This window comes from Schistocerca cancellata, chromosome 4, assembly GCF_023864275.1.
Source record: "Schistocerca cancellata isolate TAMUIC-IGC-003103 chromosome 4, iqSchCanc2.1, whole genome shotgun sequence".
Classification (NCBI taxonomy): Eukaryota; Metazoa; Arthropoda; class Insecta; order Orthoptera; family Acrididae; genus Schistocerca; species Schistocerca cancellata.
The window spans coordinates 803,640,429-803,658,153 of record NC_064629.1 but is presented as its reverse complement, the minus strand read 5'-3'; the positions used below and the strand labels follow the sequence as shown (position 1 = coordinate 803,658,153).

The 17,725-nt window shown below is 38.2% G+C and overlaps 1 protein-coding gene across 1 annotated transcript in view; it reads right to left on the bottom strand.

Moving 5' to 3' along the window:
- The window catches only part of LOC126184730 (omega-amidase NIT2), a 53,565-nt gene that overhangs the window by 32,926 nt on the left and 2,914 nt on the right, over positions 1 to 17,725 (bottom strand). The window contains exons 2-3 of the mRNA XM_049927267.1: positions 8,469 to 8,615; positions 6,511 to 6,695 (exon numbers count right to left, since the gene is read on the bottom strand). Of these exons, the coding sequence (XP_049783224.1) occupies positions 6,511 to 6,695; positions 8,469 to 8,615 (332 nt within the window). The remainder of the gene's footprint in view (positions 1 to 6,510; positions 6,696 to 8,468; positions 8,616 to 17,725) is intronic.

The window sequence follows — 17,725 nt, the reverse complement described above, 5'->3', positions numbered from 1 at the left end:
GGTCTGTTTGTTATCAGTAGGTCCAAGATGTTATCTCCACGAGTCGGTACTCTGTTTAATTGCTCGAGGTAATTTTCGGATAGTGCACTCAGTATAATGTCACTCGATGCTCTGTCCCTACCACCCGTCCTAAACATCTGAGTGTCCCATTCTATATCTGGTAAATTGAAATCTCCACCTAAGACTATAACATGCTGAGAAAATTTATGTGAAATGTATTCCAAATTTTCTCTCAGTTGTTCTGCCACTAATGCTGTTGAGTTGGGAGGTTGGTAAAAGGAACCAATTATTAACCTAGCTCAGTTGTTGAGTGTAACCTCCACCCATAATAATTCACAGGAACTATCCACTTCTACTTCACTACAGGATAAATTACTACTAACAGCGACCAACACTCCACCACCAGTTGCATGCAATCTATCCTTTCTAAACACCATCTGTGCCTTTGTAAAAATTTCAGCAGAATTTATCTCTGGCTTCAGCCAGCTTTCTGTACCTATAACGATTTCAGCTTTGGTGCTTTCTATCAGCGCTTGAAGTTCCGGTACTTTACCAACGCAGCTTCGACAGTTTAGAATTACAATACCGATTGCTCCTTGGTCCCCACATGTCCTGACTTTGCCCCGCACCTGTTGAGGCTGTTGCCCTTTCTGTACTTGCCCAAGGCCATCTAACCTAAGAAACCGCCCAGCCCACGCCACACAATCCCTGCTACCCGTGTAGCCGCTTGTTGCGTGTAGTCGACTCCTGACCTATCCAGCGGAACCCGAAACCCCACCACCCTATGGCGCAAGTCGAGGAATCTGCAGCCCACACGGTCGCAGAACCGTCTCAGCCTCTGATTCAGACCCTCCACTCAGCTCGGTACCAAAGGTCCGCAGTCAGTCCTGTCGACGATGCTGCAGATGGTGAGCTCTGCTTTCATCCCGCTAGCGAGACTGGCAGTCTTCACCAAATCAGATAGCCGCCGGAAGCCAGAGAGGATTTCCTCCGATCCATACCGACACACATCATTGGTGCCGACATGAGCGACCACCTGCAGATGGGTGCACCCTGTACCCTTCATGGCATCCGGAAGGACCCTTTCCACATCTGGAATGACTCCCCCCGGTATGCACATGGAGTGCACATTGGTTTTCTTCCCCTCTCTTGCTGTCATATCCCTAAGGGGCCCCATTACGCGCCTGACGTTGGAGCTCCCAACTACCAGTAAGCCCACCCTCTGCGACTGCCCGGATCTTGCAGACTGAGGGGCAACCTCTGGAACACGACAAGCAGCCATGTCAGGCCGAAGATCAGTACCAGCCTGAGACAGAGCCTGAAACTGGTTCGTCAGACAAACTGGAGAGGCCTTCCGTTCAGCCCTCCGGAATGTCTTTCGCCCCCTGCCACACCTTGAGACGACCTCCCACTCTACCACAGGTGAGGGATCAGCCTCAATGCGGGCAGTATCCTGGGCAACCACAGTCGTAGTCCGATCGGGGGATGCGTGGGACGAGCTGGCTGTACGCACTAAAACAGCTGGGATATGCCAAAAAGATTGAATCATACTATTTGTGTTATCAATTTACATTGTTGTCAGAATTTACTGCAGCTGCAGATTATGATGAAAAATTGTAGTAGTTTGTAAAATGAAGATTTGGTGTTGGGCTTTTACTGTTGTTCAATCTTCACTGCAATTTAACTGTTATTTCATGTACTGGACAAGTTTCAAACTTTATGTTCATGATCAACAGTCTCCTACACATATGTGAAAGTCACATTATTATAAAAAAAATCTAAATTTTAAAAGCAAAAAAGTTAAATCTTATAGATACCTGAACTAGTAGAAATAATAATGTTAATGACATTAGACACATTACACAGGGTGTTTCCGTAAAAACATGCAAAAAAATTAACATGACATAGAGGATGCTCCACTGAACAATTTGAGGTAGAGAACCTGGGGTTAGAGAAGCCAGCTTAATTTAAATTAGTTAAGTTAACTGCAAATACCAACACTGACACAATAAATGTACCATTTGTACTGTATCTTACAAAAGTGATGAAACTGATGGTCATCAACCTCAATGCAGGCATGACATCACCGAACAAGATTCTGATGCACCATGACAAATATCCCTGGTGCATTTCAAATCACATCAGAGGCAGCTACAATTCTGGCAACTAATTCCATCTCCATATCCACTGGGGTCTCATACACAAGTGACTTTAGACATCCCCATAGGAAATAATCCAGGGGATTCAGGTCAGCTGACCTTGCAGTCCATGGAATAGGGCCTTCCCTTCCAATCAGACCAACAGGAAATACTTCCTAGTAATCAGGCTCATTGTTCTCATTTCCTTGCACAAAACAAAGAATGTACATGTAAACTTTTGTGTGTGTTAGTTGTAAATAAGCTGGAAAACAGTAATGCTAGGCAAAGAAGTAGAAAAATTTACTTCAATATCTCCTTATTAACATAGCATCTCCAACCCCATGTTCCCTGCCTCAAATTGTTCAGTGGAGCATTCTCTATGCCCCATTACATTTTTTGAATGCTCTTATGGAAACACCCTGCATTAGCTTCCTCCTGGGCACAAATCTTGCAATGTAACATAAGGAAAACCAATGTATACAAAAATGTGCAGACATCATCACACATTGCATTATCCCGAGTCGACTGCAAGAATACACAGAAAATTATACTCTTTACCTACGTTATACATGTCCCTGTATACACACATACATACATAAATACAGAAACTGAGCCTCATAAACACCATGTGTCTTGAAGTTAAATGATAAATACAGGGTGTAAGTAAATTCCATTTACAGATATTAAGGAGTGTAGTGAGGACCAGGACGGTTAAGTTTGGTACAGGAAGTCACGTATGGAAGTGTACTGTTTCCCTGCTACACAGAAAATACCTCAACATGCATTCAGATCCTCTGCATTTTCAGTGCCACTGACTAGGGTATTATGTTGGTCATTCACAGATCACCTTATGTCCCATGCTCACTACAAGTTTGTTCACATGCCATTCAGTTGAATTTGTGATCTGCTCAGAGAGGTTTGTAACTGCTGTTGTGCTGGTTGTCTTTGTTCACACTGTACTATCGTGCACTAGTAATCATTCACCGCAGTACAGAATGCAAGATGTATGTACATTTCATTTTTAGTGTGTTGCTGATAACCATAGTGAACTACATGTTTGCAGAATACTCTGGCATGATCTTACTGTACAGTGAAGTTGAATGCAACGGGAAGGCTGATCGTCAGTTGTATGCAGAGGGTTTTCCACATTGTTAGACACCTTTGCACTCCCTCTTTGGTACAATGTACCAGCGGGCCTCAGAAACATGTAAATTCCCCACTAGCAGGCCCGACTGTGGTGTTCCATGGCATCGCCACATACCCAAGTTTGAGGAGGCTGTACTTCATGCAGTAGAATAAGATGCAATGATGAGTCCCAGAGACATAGCACGTAGACTGACTGTGGATCACCAAACTGGCTGGCACGTTACAGCAGCTACACCAGGGTGTCTACATGGACAAGGAAAAATAATTCCTGGATTTTTTCCAGATTTCCCGGTTGAAAATACACTTTCTCCCGGGTGAAAAAACACACTTTTCCGTGTTAAGTGACAGTATACTTTTTCTTGGCTCTTATCAATCCTTTTATGGTTTACGATTTTATACATCGGCGCAGAATTTCCCGGCGCTTTAGAAAATGAAACTCAGGGGAAAAAACACGTTTTGGAAAGATGTTTGATGTGCAGCAACATATACACTATACACTGCATATTTCCATGTTACGAGGGTATAAATTCGAATTCCACCAAACACCGCATGTTACTTTTCGAAGCATTAAAATCGAGATTGCGACGCGCTTTTGTAAGCCAGTCACAGCTCATGTCACCTGATTTCGCCAGCTAATGACAGCATTTGATATGTGATGTAGTCAGCCAATAGCAAGATCACTCTTAAGTAGCACGAACACACAAATAAGAAAAATTAATGGCTTAAATTAATGTACAGTTGTTGCTACAGGAAAAGCAAAACTATTACATATAATTTTGGTCTCTAAGATTAATAAGCTGCAAGAGAAGCTAAGCTTACACATATATTGTTGATCTTTTTTGCACGTCATACATCACATAAATGTGCCAGTAAAATTTTTTAATAATGACGTAAATGTCTGATCTTCTGGGCTCGAAATTCTTCATATGGTCGTCCCCAAAGTGTTGATATTTAAATGAGAGTCAAACGCTCTGTGATTTAAGAAATTCGTTGTACACTCTCTCACATAGTTTATCTTACGTAAAAGGAAATTTACTTTGAAAGTAACACTTTTCAAAGCAATATTCGCAATATTTTTCCGTGACCTATTAGAAAGGTACGTTTCAGCAGTTGCCACAGAGCGCCAGATAACAGGCGTCACTGCACTTGCGCAGCTACGATGACACAGGAAGGCCGCATGTTCGTACGTGTGAAACATTAAAAGATCTTGTATTAAAACGAATCTAATGTAAAAAACTGTCACATCATGCTCATTGGAGGCAACTTGTTGTTAAGAAGCACTGCACAGTCTTCCTAAAGCCTTTGACACACTTTGCTGTTGGCAGACGCTTGTATGAGCACTGTGTTTTGTTGTTGTATATGGCGCATTTTCTTTGCGACTTAAGTTTTATTTTCATTTTTTTCTCTCATTCATGTTTTGTTGCTGCAGTATTATTCTGCAGAAGCGGGATACAGTAATTTTTTTTTGTTAGAGTATTGGTTCTTACCAGTCAAAATCACAAAAATTTAACTGAAAACTAAAACAATGAAAAATTTCCGGAACTCAAAAAGATTCCTGGGTATTTTCCAGTTTTCTCCTGGATGGAAAAATTCCCGGGTTTTTCCCGGATCTCCCGGTTGTCCCCAGTCGTAGACACCCTGTACACCAGTACCAGCCCCAGAAGTTACAGGCAATGCAGCCACAGGATTTTACATCTTGAGCCCACTTCCACAGGTGGTTCTTGTAATGTTGTGTGGTGAAACCTGACTTCCCAAGGCAGATCCTTTTTATGGATGAAACCCAGTTTACCAGGGAAGGTGTTCTCAATTCCCACAACAGTCATGTGAGATGATGAAAACCAGGATGCTGCCCGCCACCATGGGTTTCAGGAACAATATGGTTTGAACACTTGGACAGGGATCCTGGCTGGACATGTGATTGGGCAATACCTTAATCGACCACATCTTACGGGTGATACATACTTGTGATTTCTTGATGGCATGCTGCATGGGCTCTTGGAAGATGCACAACTGCATGTGCATCAAAGCTTGTGGTTCCAGCATTATGGTATACCACCTCATTTCACATGTGTGTTCCGAGATCATAGGACTAATGATTTGGGCAATAGTGGATAGGTGGTCACAGTGACCCGATTGTTTGGTCTGCATGTTTGCCTGACTTGAACCTGCTTGACTACTACGTGTTGGGTCACATGAAATCCTTGATTTACAAGACCACTGTGGGGTCTGAAGAAGACCTACTGGTATAGGTTATGGCTACAGTGGGTGCTGGAGGACCAGGGATTGGTGATGAAGTGTAACTGAACATGGTACAAAGGTACCATACCTGTGTTGATGTTGGTAGTCATCACATTGAGCGTACTTATTAAGTAGACCAAGACAGCACACAGCAAGAGTCAGAGAGCAACATGTGCTGTAATATTTTGTGAGTAGCAGGAAAACGATGTATTTCTGGACACGAGTTCCTATGCTAAACTTAACCATCTTGGTCCCCACTACAAGTCCTCAAAATCGGTACAGGAAATTTTATATTACAACCTGCATATCCATATATGGACAAAAATCATTTTTTATAAACAAAACATATGGCTAAAGCATGATTCTTTCCCAAGTGTTTCACAATTTCTCTTGGGGTTTTTTCAGATTCTGAAGAAGTTTCAACTACATTTCCAGACTACCAATATTTATCTACCATTCCACTCTCAAACAGCATGTCAAACATCTAAATCTTTCCAAGCTAGCTCTGGCTTCCCTTATCTTATTATGATGGACGTTTCTACCTATGTAAGTGGAAGTTAACAAAATGTTTTGGAAATCAAAATAACTAGCTAATGGTTAAAATTCATGGAAAGATCTCACTGTAACAAAAAACACCTCTGTTTCAATTATTCTCATCCCAGTTCACTTATCAAACCATAACACCACATCTGTTTTAGGGTAAGCAGAGTAATGTGCTATACCTGATAAAGTATATGCTTCAGAACTGTTACTCAGATTCTGTAAAAAGAGCACCACAAATGTTTGATACTGAAACATTAACCTCATTGACATTCCTACAATCCCTAGTATTTTTCCTGTGGGTAAATATGATTTTGCGTCAGACGGTTAATGTGCTACACATTTGCAACATGTTTAAAACTGTTCGATGAGCTGTGAATTTAACTTTACATCTGTCTTTAGTGGAAATTGGTTTATTTACCAACTGGAATCAGTAGTTTCAAGTTACCTTTCGGTGTTTAGCCACCATCTGGCCGGATCTATTCCAGATTGTGCAAGTGTTATATAACTTATTTCCATCCCGTTCAGGAATAGACCCACCAATTAAATATACATTATTTTCTTTAGCTGCTTGTGATAATGCTTTGCTTGTCTCACCACTGGGAATTTCCTCAGCATAACTGGAGAAATACTCTGAAATATGTCAATTAATAAATCAAACAATGGAAAGTCCAGGATGGAATAACAACAATATGGGAAGGACAGATTGCTACATATCATGTGGAGAAGGCACTGACCCTCAGACAGGCACAATGAAAAAGACTGTGAAAGTAATAAAGCTTTCGGTTACAGTCCTTCTGCAGTAGAAAACACACACATTCACACAAGTACAACACACATAGGCACTGTCTCCGGGAACTAGCATGTGAATATGTGCATGTTTTCTACTGGAGAATAAAAATTTTATCCAAAAGCTTTAACATTTTAACAGTCTTTTTCATTGTGCTTGTATGTGATTGAACACCTTTTCTATATGGAGAGTAGCAATCTATCCTTCCAAATCATCAATAAATAAATCAGAAAGATATACAATAAAAACTTTAAGAATACAAAGGATACAAGCAAAACATAAAAGGATTCAGCTAAAACATTCTCTCTCTCTCTCTCTCTCTCTCTCTCTCTCTCTCTCTCTCTCTCTCCCTCTCTGCCAAAATATTTCAAATTCACAGTCCAAAGGTGTGATGTAAACTCAAAAGAAATTACAAAATCTTGGGATGGAACATAGACATAGAAAAGTTGGGAACATTGAGAAACAAAATACAATAGAGAAATACCAAATACAAAATCACCAAAACAGACAGAAGGAAAAATAAGATCATGGTTTCATTTCTCATTGACAATAAGGTCATTTGTGATGGAGGACATGCTCAAAATTGGGCATGATTAGGAAGGAAACTGGTTTTGTCATTTTCAGATGACACAATACGGAGACTGCTGAAAAGAAATAAAAATGAAGAAGTGGGATGATTTTAGAAAAGAGTGAGGAAGCAAGGAAGAAAGAAAACAGCAAACAATAACATCAAGTAGATAGTGAGAACAACATGCATTTTGAGAAATTATTTGCCCTGTATAGAGCACTGGCATCGAATAGAGGAACTGAATCAGCCAAGGGACAAAACAAGTAACCCAATGCCCATTGTTACGTGTACAGTAAAATATAATAAAAATTTGTTTGTGTACACTTAATTTGGCGAGGAGTTAGCTCCTATCATTCTCTTCCTCCTGGCAAACTTCCTGTTGGGTTTCACACCTACAAAAATTATCCTGCTGGCCAGTTTAAAGCTATATGACACGTAAAACACTAGCTGCATAATAGTTAACAACAAACCATGACAACAGCATGAACATAATTCATAACTACTTAAAAGTTAGTATAAAATATTTCTGCTCTGAGAAAACAACTAGTGAATCCATTCAAAATGCACAGCAGTGAGTAATTATGGAAGAAGCAGCACAGACTTTAAAAATGCAAAATAAACCAGAAAACAATAACAGGTTTAACAATAAATGACTTCAGCTCAAAGTGCAAGAAACTCAACCAGCTTAAAAATTTCTGAACAGAGCATACTAAAGATGCACAGTCACAGAAAACAAGTAATGGTAATATTAAGCCACAATAAAGGACAATAATAGCTGCTGCATTTAAAAAAATATATACATAAATATTTTTATTACAATTTCATGTTCTTTTGTCAACTACATCATTCAGGATGGTGAAACTCCTCATTTTTTTTTTTAATTAGGAAAGTAGAAATAATTGGTCAGTCTTAATGAAGGAACCGTGTAAGCATTATTTCACTTCTAAATTCAATTTCACCAATTATCTGCAAAAAGTTAGAAATTTTCCCCACACATTTAAAGCTGAGAGAAAGAGAGAGAGAGATACTGAAATTTCTGTGTTCTTACTTGTTCCATATGGTGAGTTGAAGCATTCAGGAAGAATGACAACATCAGATCCTTTTTCCTTCGCTTGCTTAATGAAGTCTATGGCTTTTTTTACATTATTTTCCTTTGTTCCACCAACCACAAGTTGAACCAGTGCAATTCTGAACTCTAAGAAAAAAATAAAATAAAAAGATGATTTTATTAATAATCAGCGATGCCTCACACAAATGTTTTTCGTATTTATATCACTAGTGACGCACTGCAGCTTTGCAGGGGTGGTTCTAAGTATCTACTGTTGGACAAATTGTCTGGCATAGTGGTGATAAATTACACACACAAACCTTCCTTATCAATCAGTGTATCAATTAGTGGAACCTGTATCAAAATCCCTACACTAGTTCCTAACATTAGCCTTCACATTCAGTTAGAAAAATACTGCTGCAGACTTCAGTTTACAATATTTATAGGTGTGAAATGTGAAAGATTAAACCCATTGTTGAAGTAAAATTATTAATTTATACTAAGATTAATCTATTTTTAGTGATCACTGAAGACTGCAAATTGTACTAGATGTTTTACGTGGGCTACGAAGTTCTCGCTGTTTCTATAATGGTTTGAGTGTTAAGTTTGCCTCTAGCTTTCATTTTTATAATATAGGAAAGGTTATTGTTTGATGTCCCACCAACATTTAGATCATTAACAACTGAGCACTACAGTACACTGGTAATGATGAAGATGGAAATTGCTTGCGGCTTCACTGATGAAACTGTAACCATCACTTGCATGAAATTAGGAAAAACCATGACAAACATAGATCTGGATAGTGTGTCTGGGATTTGTACTCCACTACAAAATATAATCCAGTGTCATAACCACTATATTTCAGATCGTGAGAAATCTGATAAGCTTTATATTTTTAAGCAGTTCCAGTGGCTAATATAACTGACTGTTTTATTAAACTAAGAAGGAAATGCTACTCAAGCTTTCAAGCTATAAAATCCAACTAAATTACAAATACAGCATTACGTTATTAACATGCTATTTTTGCTGTAGTGCATGACTAGCCCCACAGCTCTTCCTGTGGCAAGCACACTGGTGACTTCACAATGATGAAATTTGTTTTCAATAGGGGTGCACAGTAGGAAAGTTACTAGCACAAATAAACAAATAACTATCCTGATTTTTCCTAGCAATGACATGGTATTCTCTCTTTGGTTCATTTACAGCATCTGTCCCACTCATTGCAGTCTCCATGGCATCATTCACTCATTTTCACCACTTCTTGATTGGACCTTGATGATATGGTCACAGTCAGTAGTTGCCCAGCTAGTGATAATCCTATTACCAGCTGGGATTCTCTTGTCACTTTTGCAGAACATTATTTTCATTATTTTCTCCAAAGAGGAACAACATGACTATATTACCTCTGGTTGTATTGTACAGTCTCACCTTACTTTCTGTGTTACTTATACATATTCTAACTTGGGTAATAAGTTACTTAGGTATCCTGAACTGTACCAAGTAGTACTTTAAGCTTCTAAAGTTAATAATGTCATATGGCTTCCTTGAAGTCCTCAAAAAGCACATGCACACAATCTCACTGAGCTGTCAGAGCACACAGATGTGGATGAATCTTTCTGAAAACCACCAAGGTACTCATCATACATTTTTTTCCACTGATGGCCTACTTCTACCTAACACACAGCTGGGGAAAAATCTGCACAATGTATGGAGGAGAGAAACTGTGTGTACATTTTGTACAGTCAACCTCCTTGCAAATTACACACATTATCACTGGTCTCCAGCCTCCTAGACTTTATTACACTGTCCACATCTTCACTATTAGTTGGTGAAGTTTCTCCTTGAATTGCATTCTGCTCTTCTGAACACACACAAACTGGATCTCATCTGCACCTGGGCATTATTTCTTCAACTGTTTTACTATGTCTTTATTTCCTTCAGTGTTGGTTGATACTAGTCTGGATCTACAATGACAAATTGTTGATGACAATTCCATTTCACAGTTATATTATATATTCCATATAGTGGAATTGTAATTATGTACATCATTGTTCCTTTTCAACTGTAGTGGATTATTTGCAACAAACTTCATGAGGGAATAAATACACTGTGAAGCAGTAATCGGAATGCCCAATTCCTTAAACAGATGTCTACAAGACGATTATGAGTGAGAAGCACATATTATTCTTACAGCAGATATTTGAGCAATGGAGACTTTCTTTCTTAAAGGTGAGTAACTCAAGAACATTATTCCACACGAAATTTTGAATGAAAATTTGTCAACTTACTGATTTCTCTCTTCCCAAGATTTGCAATGATTCTAAGTGCAAAATGTGGCTGACCTGAGTTGTTTTAAGAGTTCCAAAACATGCTTTTTCCAGTTAAAATTCTCATCAATAAGGACACCTATTCTCATCAATATGGACACCTAAGAATTGTGAAGTTTCCACCCTATTTATTATTCCCTCTCCATGTGTTACAGTTATCATTGGTTTAGTACCCCTAGGTGTGCAGAATTGAATATGTTGTGTCTTTTTAAAACTGAGGGTGAGACAATTTGCGTAAAAAACAGTCACACTTTAAAGAATGTTGTTTACCATTCCTTCTGCTTCTGTATGTACGTTTGGATTGTTTACAATAGTAGTGTAATCTGCAAAAAGAACTAATTCTGATTGTTAGATATCAGACGGAAGAGCATTTACTATACCATCAGTTCCATAAAATTTAAAATTATCTATGAGAATACTGTGAAGTACACAGTCAAATGCCTTAGATACGCCGCAGAAAATACCAAGTGGCAATGCAAAATTTGGTGAATGAACATGTAAATTTCATTCTCAGTACAGTAACTCTCCTAAAACACAAACTGGGATTTGCTAAGGATATCATTGTTGCAAAGATGAAATATTATTGCAGAACACCTCACCTTCTCAAAGATTTTGGAAAATGATGTCAACAGTGAAACAGGTCGGTAGTTACTGACACCTCTCATATCACCTTTCTTAAGGAAGGGTTTAACAGTGGTATATTTCAGTCTTTCTGGAAAAATGTCTTGATTTAGTGACATGTTACATATTTCAGATAAGACCCGGTTTACTATTTATATTTATTTATTTATCCATCCATTGACAATGTAAATTGTATGGATGTTGTCAACACATAAATATGTAAAATACAGGCACAGATATACATAAATGTACACAGTTACACACATAAGTACATACATACACTTTGTGCCTTACTGTATTTCACTGTTCTACTGAACATACTGTAAAATGGCTCGTAATTGTCAACAAAATTTACACATAATTTCAGGTATTCCTTTACAGTATAAAAACACTTTTCTAACAAATAATTTTTAAGGTATTCCTGCAGGCATATATTTCACTTTTGTCTTTGATTTCTAGTGGTAGTTTATTGTGCAGTTTAATTACATTATATAGGGCACTATTTTGGGTTTTTGTTTTGTTTTTTCTATTGAGATGTAACTGGTGGGTGGATCTGGTTCGATGTTTGTGTAGAGACCTGTTTGTTAGGTACTGATCAACATCTTTTTTAATGTGGATCACTATTTGCAAAATATACTCACATGGAACAGTCAAGATTCCCATAAACAATTCAATGCAGTGAGTTCTCTTGCTATTTTTTCACAATGCGTACAGCCCTTTTTTGTAGCTTAAAGATTATCTGTCTGTTCTGCTCATTTGTTCCCAACAACATTATCCCATAACTCATCACAGAATGAACATATGCAAAATACATTGTTCCAGTGCATTAGCTACTACACACAGAATTTGTTATTCTAAGTGCAAAGCATGCTGAAGCTGTTTATTTCCCAAGGGCAGTAACATGCTCAGTCCATTTTAGTTGTGCATCAACATGCTTCACTAGAAGTTTTGTTTGTAATACACGCTCTATGAGCTGATCTTTCACTTTTAAAGTGTTATTTTTGTGTTTTCCGCTGATGTGGAAACTAATGCTTTCTTTTTATGTGGAAAAAAACACTGTCTTTTTTTTTTACATTTAAAGTTAATTTGTTGTTGTCAACCCATCTGCATACGTGCATAAGTGTTTCTTCAGCTTTGTACATTTGTTGATGTTTCACTGATTAGATTATTACTGTCATCAGTAAACAGTAAGCTATCACTACGTTTGACACTCTGGGTGAAAATCATTGATATATATCTAGAAGAGTATTGATCCAAGGACACTTCCTGGGGGACTCCAATATTAATGTATTCTGGGTTAGAAATGCATTTTATGACATGATCGGAGTTTTTTATTTTTTTAAAAGGTATGAACGAAACCACTTATTTCTTATTTGCTACCCCTCTTATACCTAGAGCTTCCAGTTTATTTAACAGAATTGTGTGGTCTACTCTACCAAAGGCTTTGCTGAAGTCCAGGAAGAAGCCTGTTACATGATCTCTTTTATCCAGTGCTTCCAGAACAATATTTGTAAAATGAACTATAGCTGACTGTATCTTTTTACCAGCCCTGAATCCAAACTGTTCTTTAAACAGAAGAACACACTTTGTTAGGTACCCCATGAATCTAATTTTCATTATGGTGTCCATTACTTTTGAAAATCATGTCATTAAAGAGATGGGAGTATAATTTTCTATATTTTTGGGATCTCTTTTCTTATGTAGGGCCTTTGCATGCTCTAGTACCTCTGGGAAGCAACCTTTGGTGAATGATTCATTTATGATGTGCACCAAAGGGTCTTTGATACTGTCTATACTGTCCTTCAGTAAGCACACAGGTTTGATCTATACTTGCTGAGGGTTTATTTTTTTAGGTTCCAAACAGTATTGCTCTTTTTCTTCTGAAGTGTTGGGTCGCAACATCATTGTGTTTGGAACATATTTCAGTGTTTGTACAGGCTGTATTTTGTCAAATTTGTGTTGTAGCTTGGTAGCTATGTTGCTGCAATGTTGATTTGCACAGTTGGCAATTTTTTTTACAACTGTGTATTGTTGTACCATTGTGCTGTAATTGTGTATTTGCCTGTTTTGTCTTTTTTCTATTTGTCTCCTGTTTGGTGACATTCCAGGCAGCTTTTATTTTGTTTTCCGCCTTTTCTATAATTTTATCGTTTTAGACCCTTTTGCTGTTACTAAAATTTTTCTATATATGTTTTTGTATGTTTGGCAGTATTTTTGGAGTGCAGGGTCCTTTTGGTTGATTTTTATGCCGCTGAAGGGTTTGAGTGCTTCAGATGATTATTTTATCCTAGTGCTCACCCAGTTACTTTTGTTTTACAGTACAAAATCTTTAGAACGCTGTTGGAAACACCATCAAAACTAAATGAAGTTTTATTTTTGAGAGAGTGGATAATTTTCTTAATTTCAGAATGAGAAGCTGGTGACACATTTATATGAATGAATTTAATGGGAGTTACTTTTTCCACATACTAATGTGATTTTCCTCTTGAGCCATTTGTCTTTGTACTTTCTACTATATTTGAGAAATAATTATTAAATATATTTGCTACATGTGACTCATAACTTATAGCCTTTCCATTTAGTTCAATAGTGATGTTACCCTGTTCTGTTGCTTGTCTTGTCTCTTGTTTAACTACATTCCATATAGCCTAAGTCTGTTGTCGGAATTACTGAGTTCTGACATTATGTCCTTTTTTTAGCAATTTTAAGTAGTTTTTGTAGTGTGCAAGTACTGCAGGATCCCTACTTGTTCTTCACAACAGATATGTTTCCCTTTTGCTTTTCCTAGATACTTTAATCTCTAGTGATCCATTATTTACTAGCTTAGCATATGGCATGTTAATTGTATGTCCAGTTCTAGAGAAAGTCATGGATTAACCTCCTTACATCATACTTACTAATGTTTCCTTTATCAAAGGCAAGGAAGTTATAGATACACACGTCAGATATTGTCATTGTATTAATTAATTTGAAATAATGTTTGATCTCTAGACAGGAATGAACAATGTAGCACTATCTTCTTACATAAGTATATAACTTCTTCGAAAGAGTATATGAACAAAACTGTATTGTGCACTAGAGATAAATTGAATGAGATTGCACTATTGTAAATATACCAGACTTGTATTTGAGAAGATGGAGGTTCTAATCTCTATCGGGTCATCCTGATTTTTCTGTGGTTGCCCTGCATTACTTCAGATGGGTGCCGAGAAGGGTCTTTCTAATGTACTCGATACTTTTCTTTTTGGAGTTCAAACACTAATTTTATGCCTAGAAACTTGCCATTTAGGCCTATTACATAACTCAGGTTGGTTTGTAAGAAAGTGAAATATGTGTATATATAATGCATGCAACAGGAGTCTCTCACTGACAGCTGTTCTGCTACTACAGCAGATAGATGACGTGTTAAGTCTGCCACATAAGTTTCCTATGCGAGTATGCCAGCTGAGTTTTTGGTCTAAATCAAATCTTATATAACATGCCACCAAAGAATACAAACTGTAACTGGGGGACAACATTTTTAGCTTTCGATTATTTGTTTTCCCTAACTGTTCCCTATTGCTAAAGTAAGAACACATTATATACAGAGCATTCTCTGCCACTCCATAGTTGTTGAATTTTCTGACACAAATATTGTGTGAGAACAATACAAATGCTTTCCTTACATGCAATGGAGCTGCATAAATTATCTGTTTACTTTCAAATCAACTGCACTGCTGGACACTAAAATTGCAATTCCAGAGAGGGTAGCAAATAACCAAATTTTATTTATTTTGTGTATGCAGTATAGTACTGCAAAAAGGAGATGGAACCTGGATAAACTGAAAGAACCAGAGGTTGTACAGAGTTGCAGGGAGAGCATAAGGGAACAATTGACAGGAATGGGGGAAAGAAATACAGTAGAAGAAGAATGGGTAGCTCTGAGGGATGAAGTAGTGAAGGCAGCTGAGGATCAAGTAGGTAAAAAGACGAGGGCTAGTAGAAATCCTTGGGTAACAGAAGAAGTATTGAATTTAATTGATGAAAGGAGAAAATATAAAAACACAGTAAATGAAGCAGGCAAAAAGGAATACAAACGTCTCAAAAATTTCGTGAGGAAGTGCAAAATGGTTAAGCAGGGATGGCTAGAGGACAAATGTAAGGATGTAGAGGCTTATCTCACCAGGGGTAAGATAGATACTGCCTACAGGAAAATTAAAGAGACCTTTGGAGAAAAGGAAACAGAAACTACTTAAAAACAGAAACCCAGTTCTAAGCAAAGAAGGGAAAGCAGAAAGGTGGAAGGAGTATATAGAGGGTCTATACAAGGGCCATGTACTTGAGGACAATATTATGGAAATGGAAGAGGATGTAGATGAAGATGAAATGGCAGATACGGTACTGCATGAAGAGTTTGAGAGAGAACTGAAAGACCTGAGTCGAAACAAGGCCCCGGAAGTCGACAACATTCCCTTAGAACTACTGACGGCCTTGGGAGAGCCAGTCCTGACAAAACTCTACCATCTGGTGAGCAAGATGTATGAGACAGGCGAAATACCCTCAGACTTCAAGAAGAATATAATAATTCCAATCCCAAAGAAAGCAGGTGTTGACAGATGTGAAAATTACCGAACTATCAGTTTAATAAGTCACAGCTGCAAAATACTAACGCGAATTCTTTACAGACGAATGGAAAAACTGGTAGAAGCCAACCTCGGCGAAGATCAGTTTGGATTCCGCAGAAATGTTGGAACATGTGAGGCAATACTGACCCTACGACTTATCTTAGAAAATAGATTAAGGAAAGGCAAACCTACATTTCTAGCATTTGTAGACTTAGAGAAAGCTTTTGACAATGTTGACTGGAATACTCTCTTTCAAATTCTGAAGGTGGCAGGGGTAAAATACAGAGAGCGAAAGGCTATTTAGAATTTGTAGAGAAATCAGATGGCAGTTATAAGAGTTGAGGGCATGGAAGGGAAGCAGTGGTTGGCAAGGAAGTGAGACAGGGTTGCAGCCTCTCCCCATTGCTATTCAAACTGTATATTGAGCAAGCAATAAAGGAAACAAAAGAAAAATTAGGAGTAGGTATTACAGTCCATGGAGAAGAAATAAAAACGTTGAGTTTCGCCGATGACATTGTAATTCTGTCAGAGACAGCAAAGGACTTGGAAGAGCTGTTGAACGGAATGGACAGTGTCTTGAAAGGAGGATATAAGATGAACATCAACAAAAGCAAAACGAGGATAATGGAATGTAGTCGAATTAAGTCGGGTGATGCTGAGGGAATTAGAGTTGGAAATGAGACACTTAAAATAGTAAGGGAGTTCTGCTATTTGGGGAGCAAAATAACTGATGATGGTCGAAGTAGAGAGGATATAAAATGTAGACTGGCAATGACAAGGAAAGCATTTCTGAGAAAGAGAAATTTGTTAACATCGAGTATAGATTTAAGTGTCAGGAAGTCGTTTCTGTAAGTATTTGTATGGAGTGTAGCCATGTATGGAAGTGAAACACTGACGATAAATAGTTTGGACAAGAAGAGAATAGAAGCTTTCGAAATGTGGTGCTACAGAAGAATGCTGAAGATTAGATGGGTATATCACATAACTAATGAGGAGGTACTGAACAGAATTGGGGAGAAGAGTTTATGGCACAACTTGACAAGAAGAAGGGACTGGTTGGTAGGACATGTTCTGAGGCATCAAGGGATCACAAATTTAGCATTGGAGGGCAGTGTGGAGGGTAAAAATCGTAGGAGGAGACCAAGAGAAAACAGATACAGAAGGATGTAGGTTGCAGTAGGTACTGGGAGATGAAGAAGCTTGCACAGGATAGAGTAGCATGGAGAGCTGCATCAAACCAGTCTCAAGACTGAAGACAAGAACAACAACAGTCTAGTACAAAGACCACATTACTAAATTTGTAGGTGATCTGCAGAGGTGGTCATTATGTGTACTCAATGGCGTCCCATACCACCATGTCAGCATGAAGGTGACAAACACAGTCTGGCAATGACCATTCTCCTTGGAGATGACACACATAGAAACAGCCATTGTGATGCTGACTACAGAACGGAACTCTGTATGAAAACATGATGTGGTGCCATTCCTGTGTCCAGTACTGTTGTTAGGTGTACCACTATCAATGAGACTCGCTCTGCTGTCGCATTAAGGAAAACTGCAACATGATCACCATGCTCACAGTCTGTGGAGATTCAGACATCATTGCACTTTTTGTGTGTATACTTGTATTGCTGCATAGAAGACCATTTCCCGATTAAAAGTATGTGATATGGCTGTAAGGTCCTGCACAGCAGAGTAAACAATA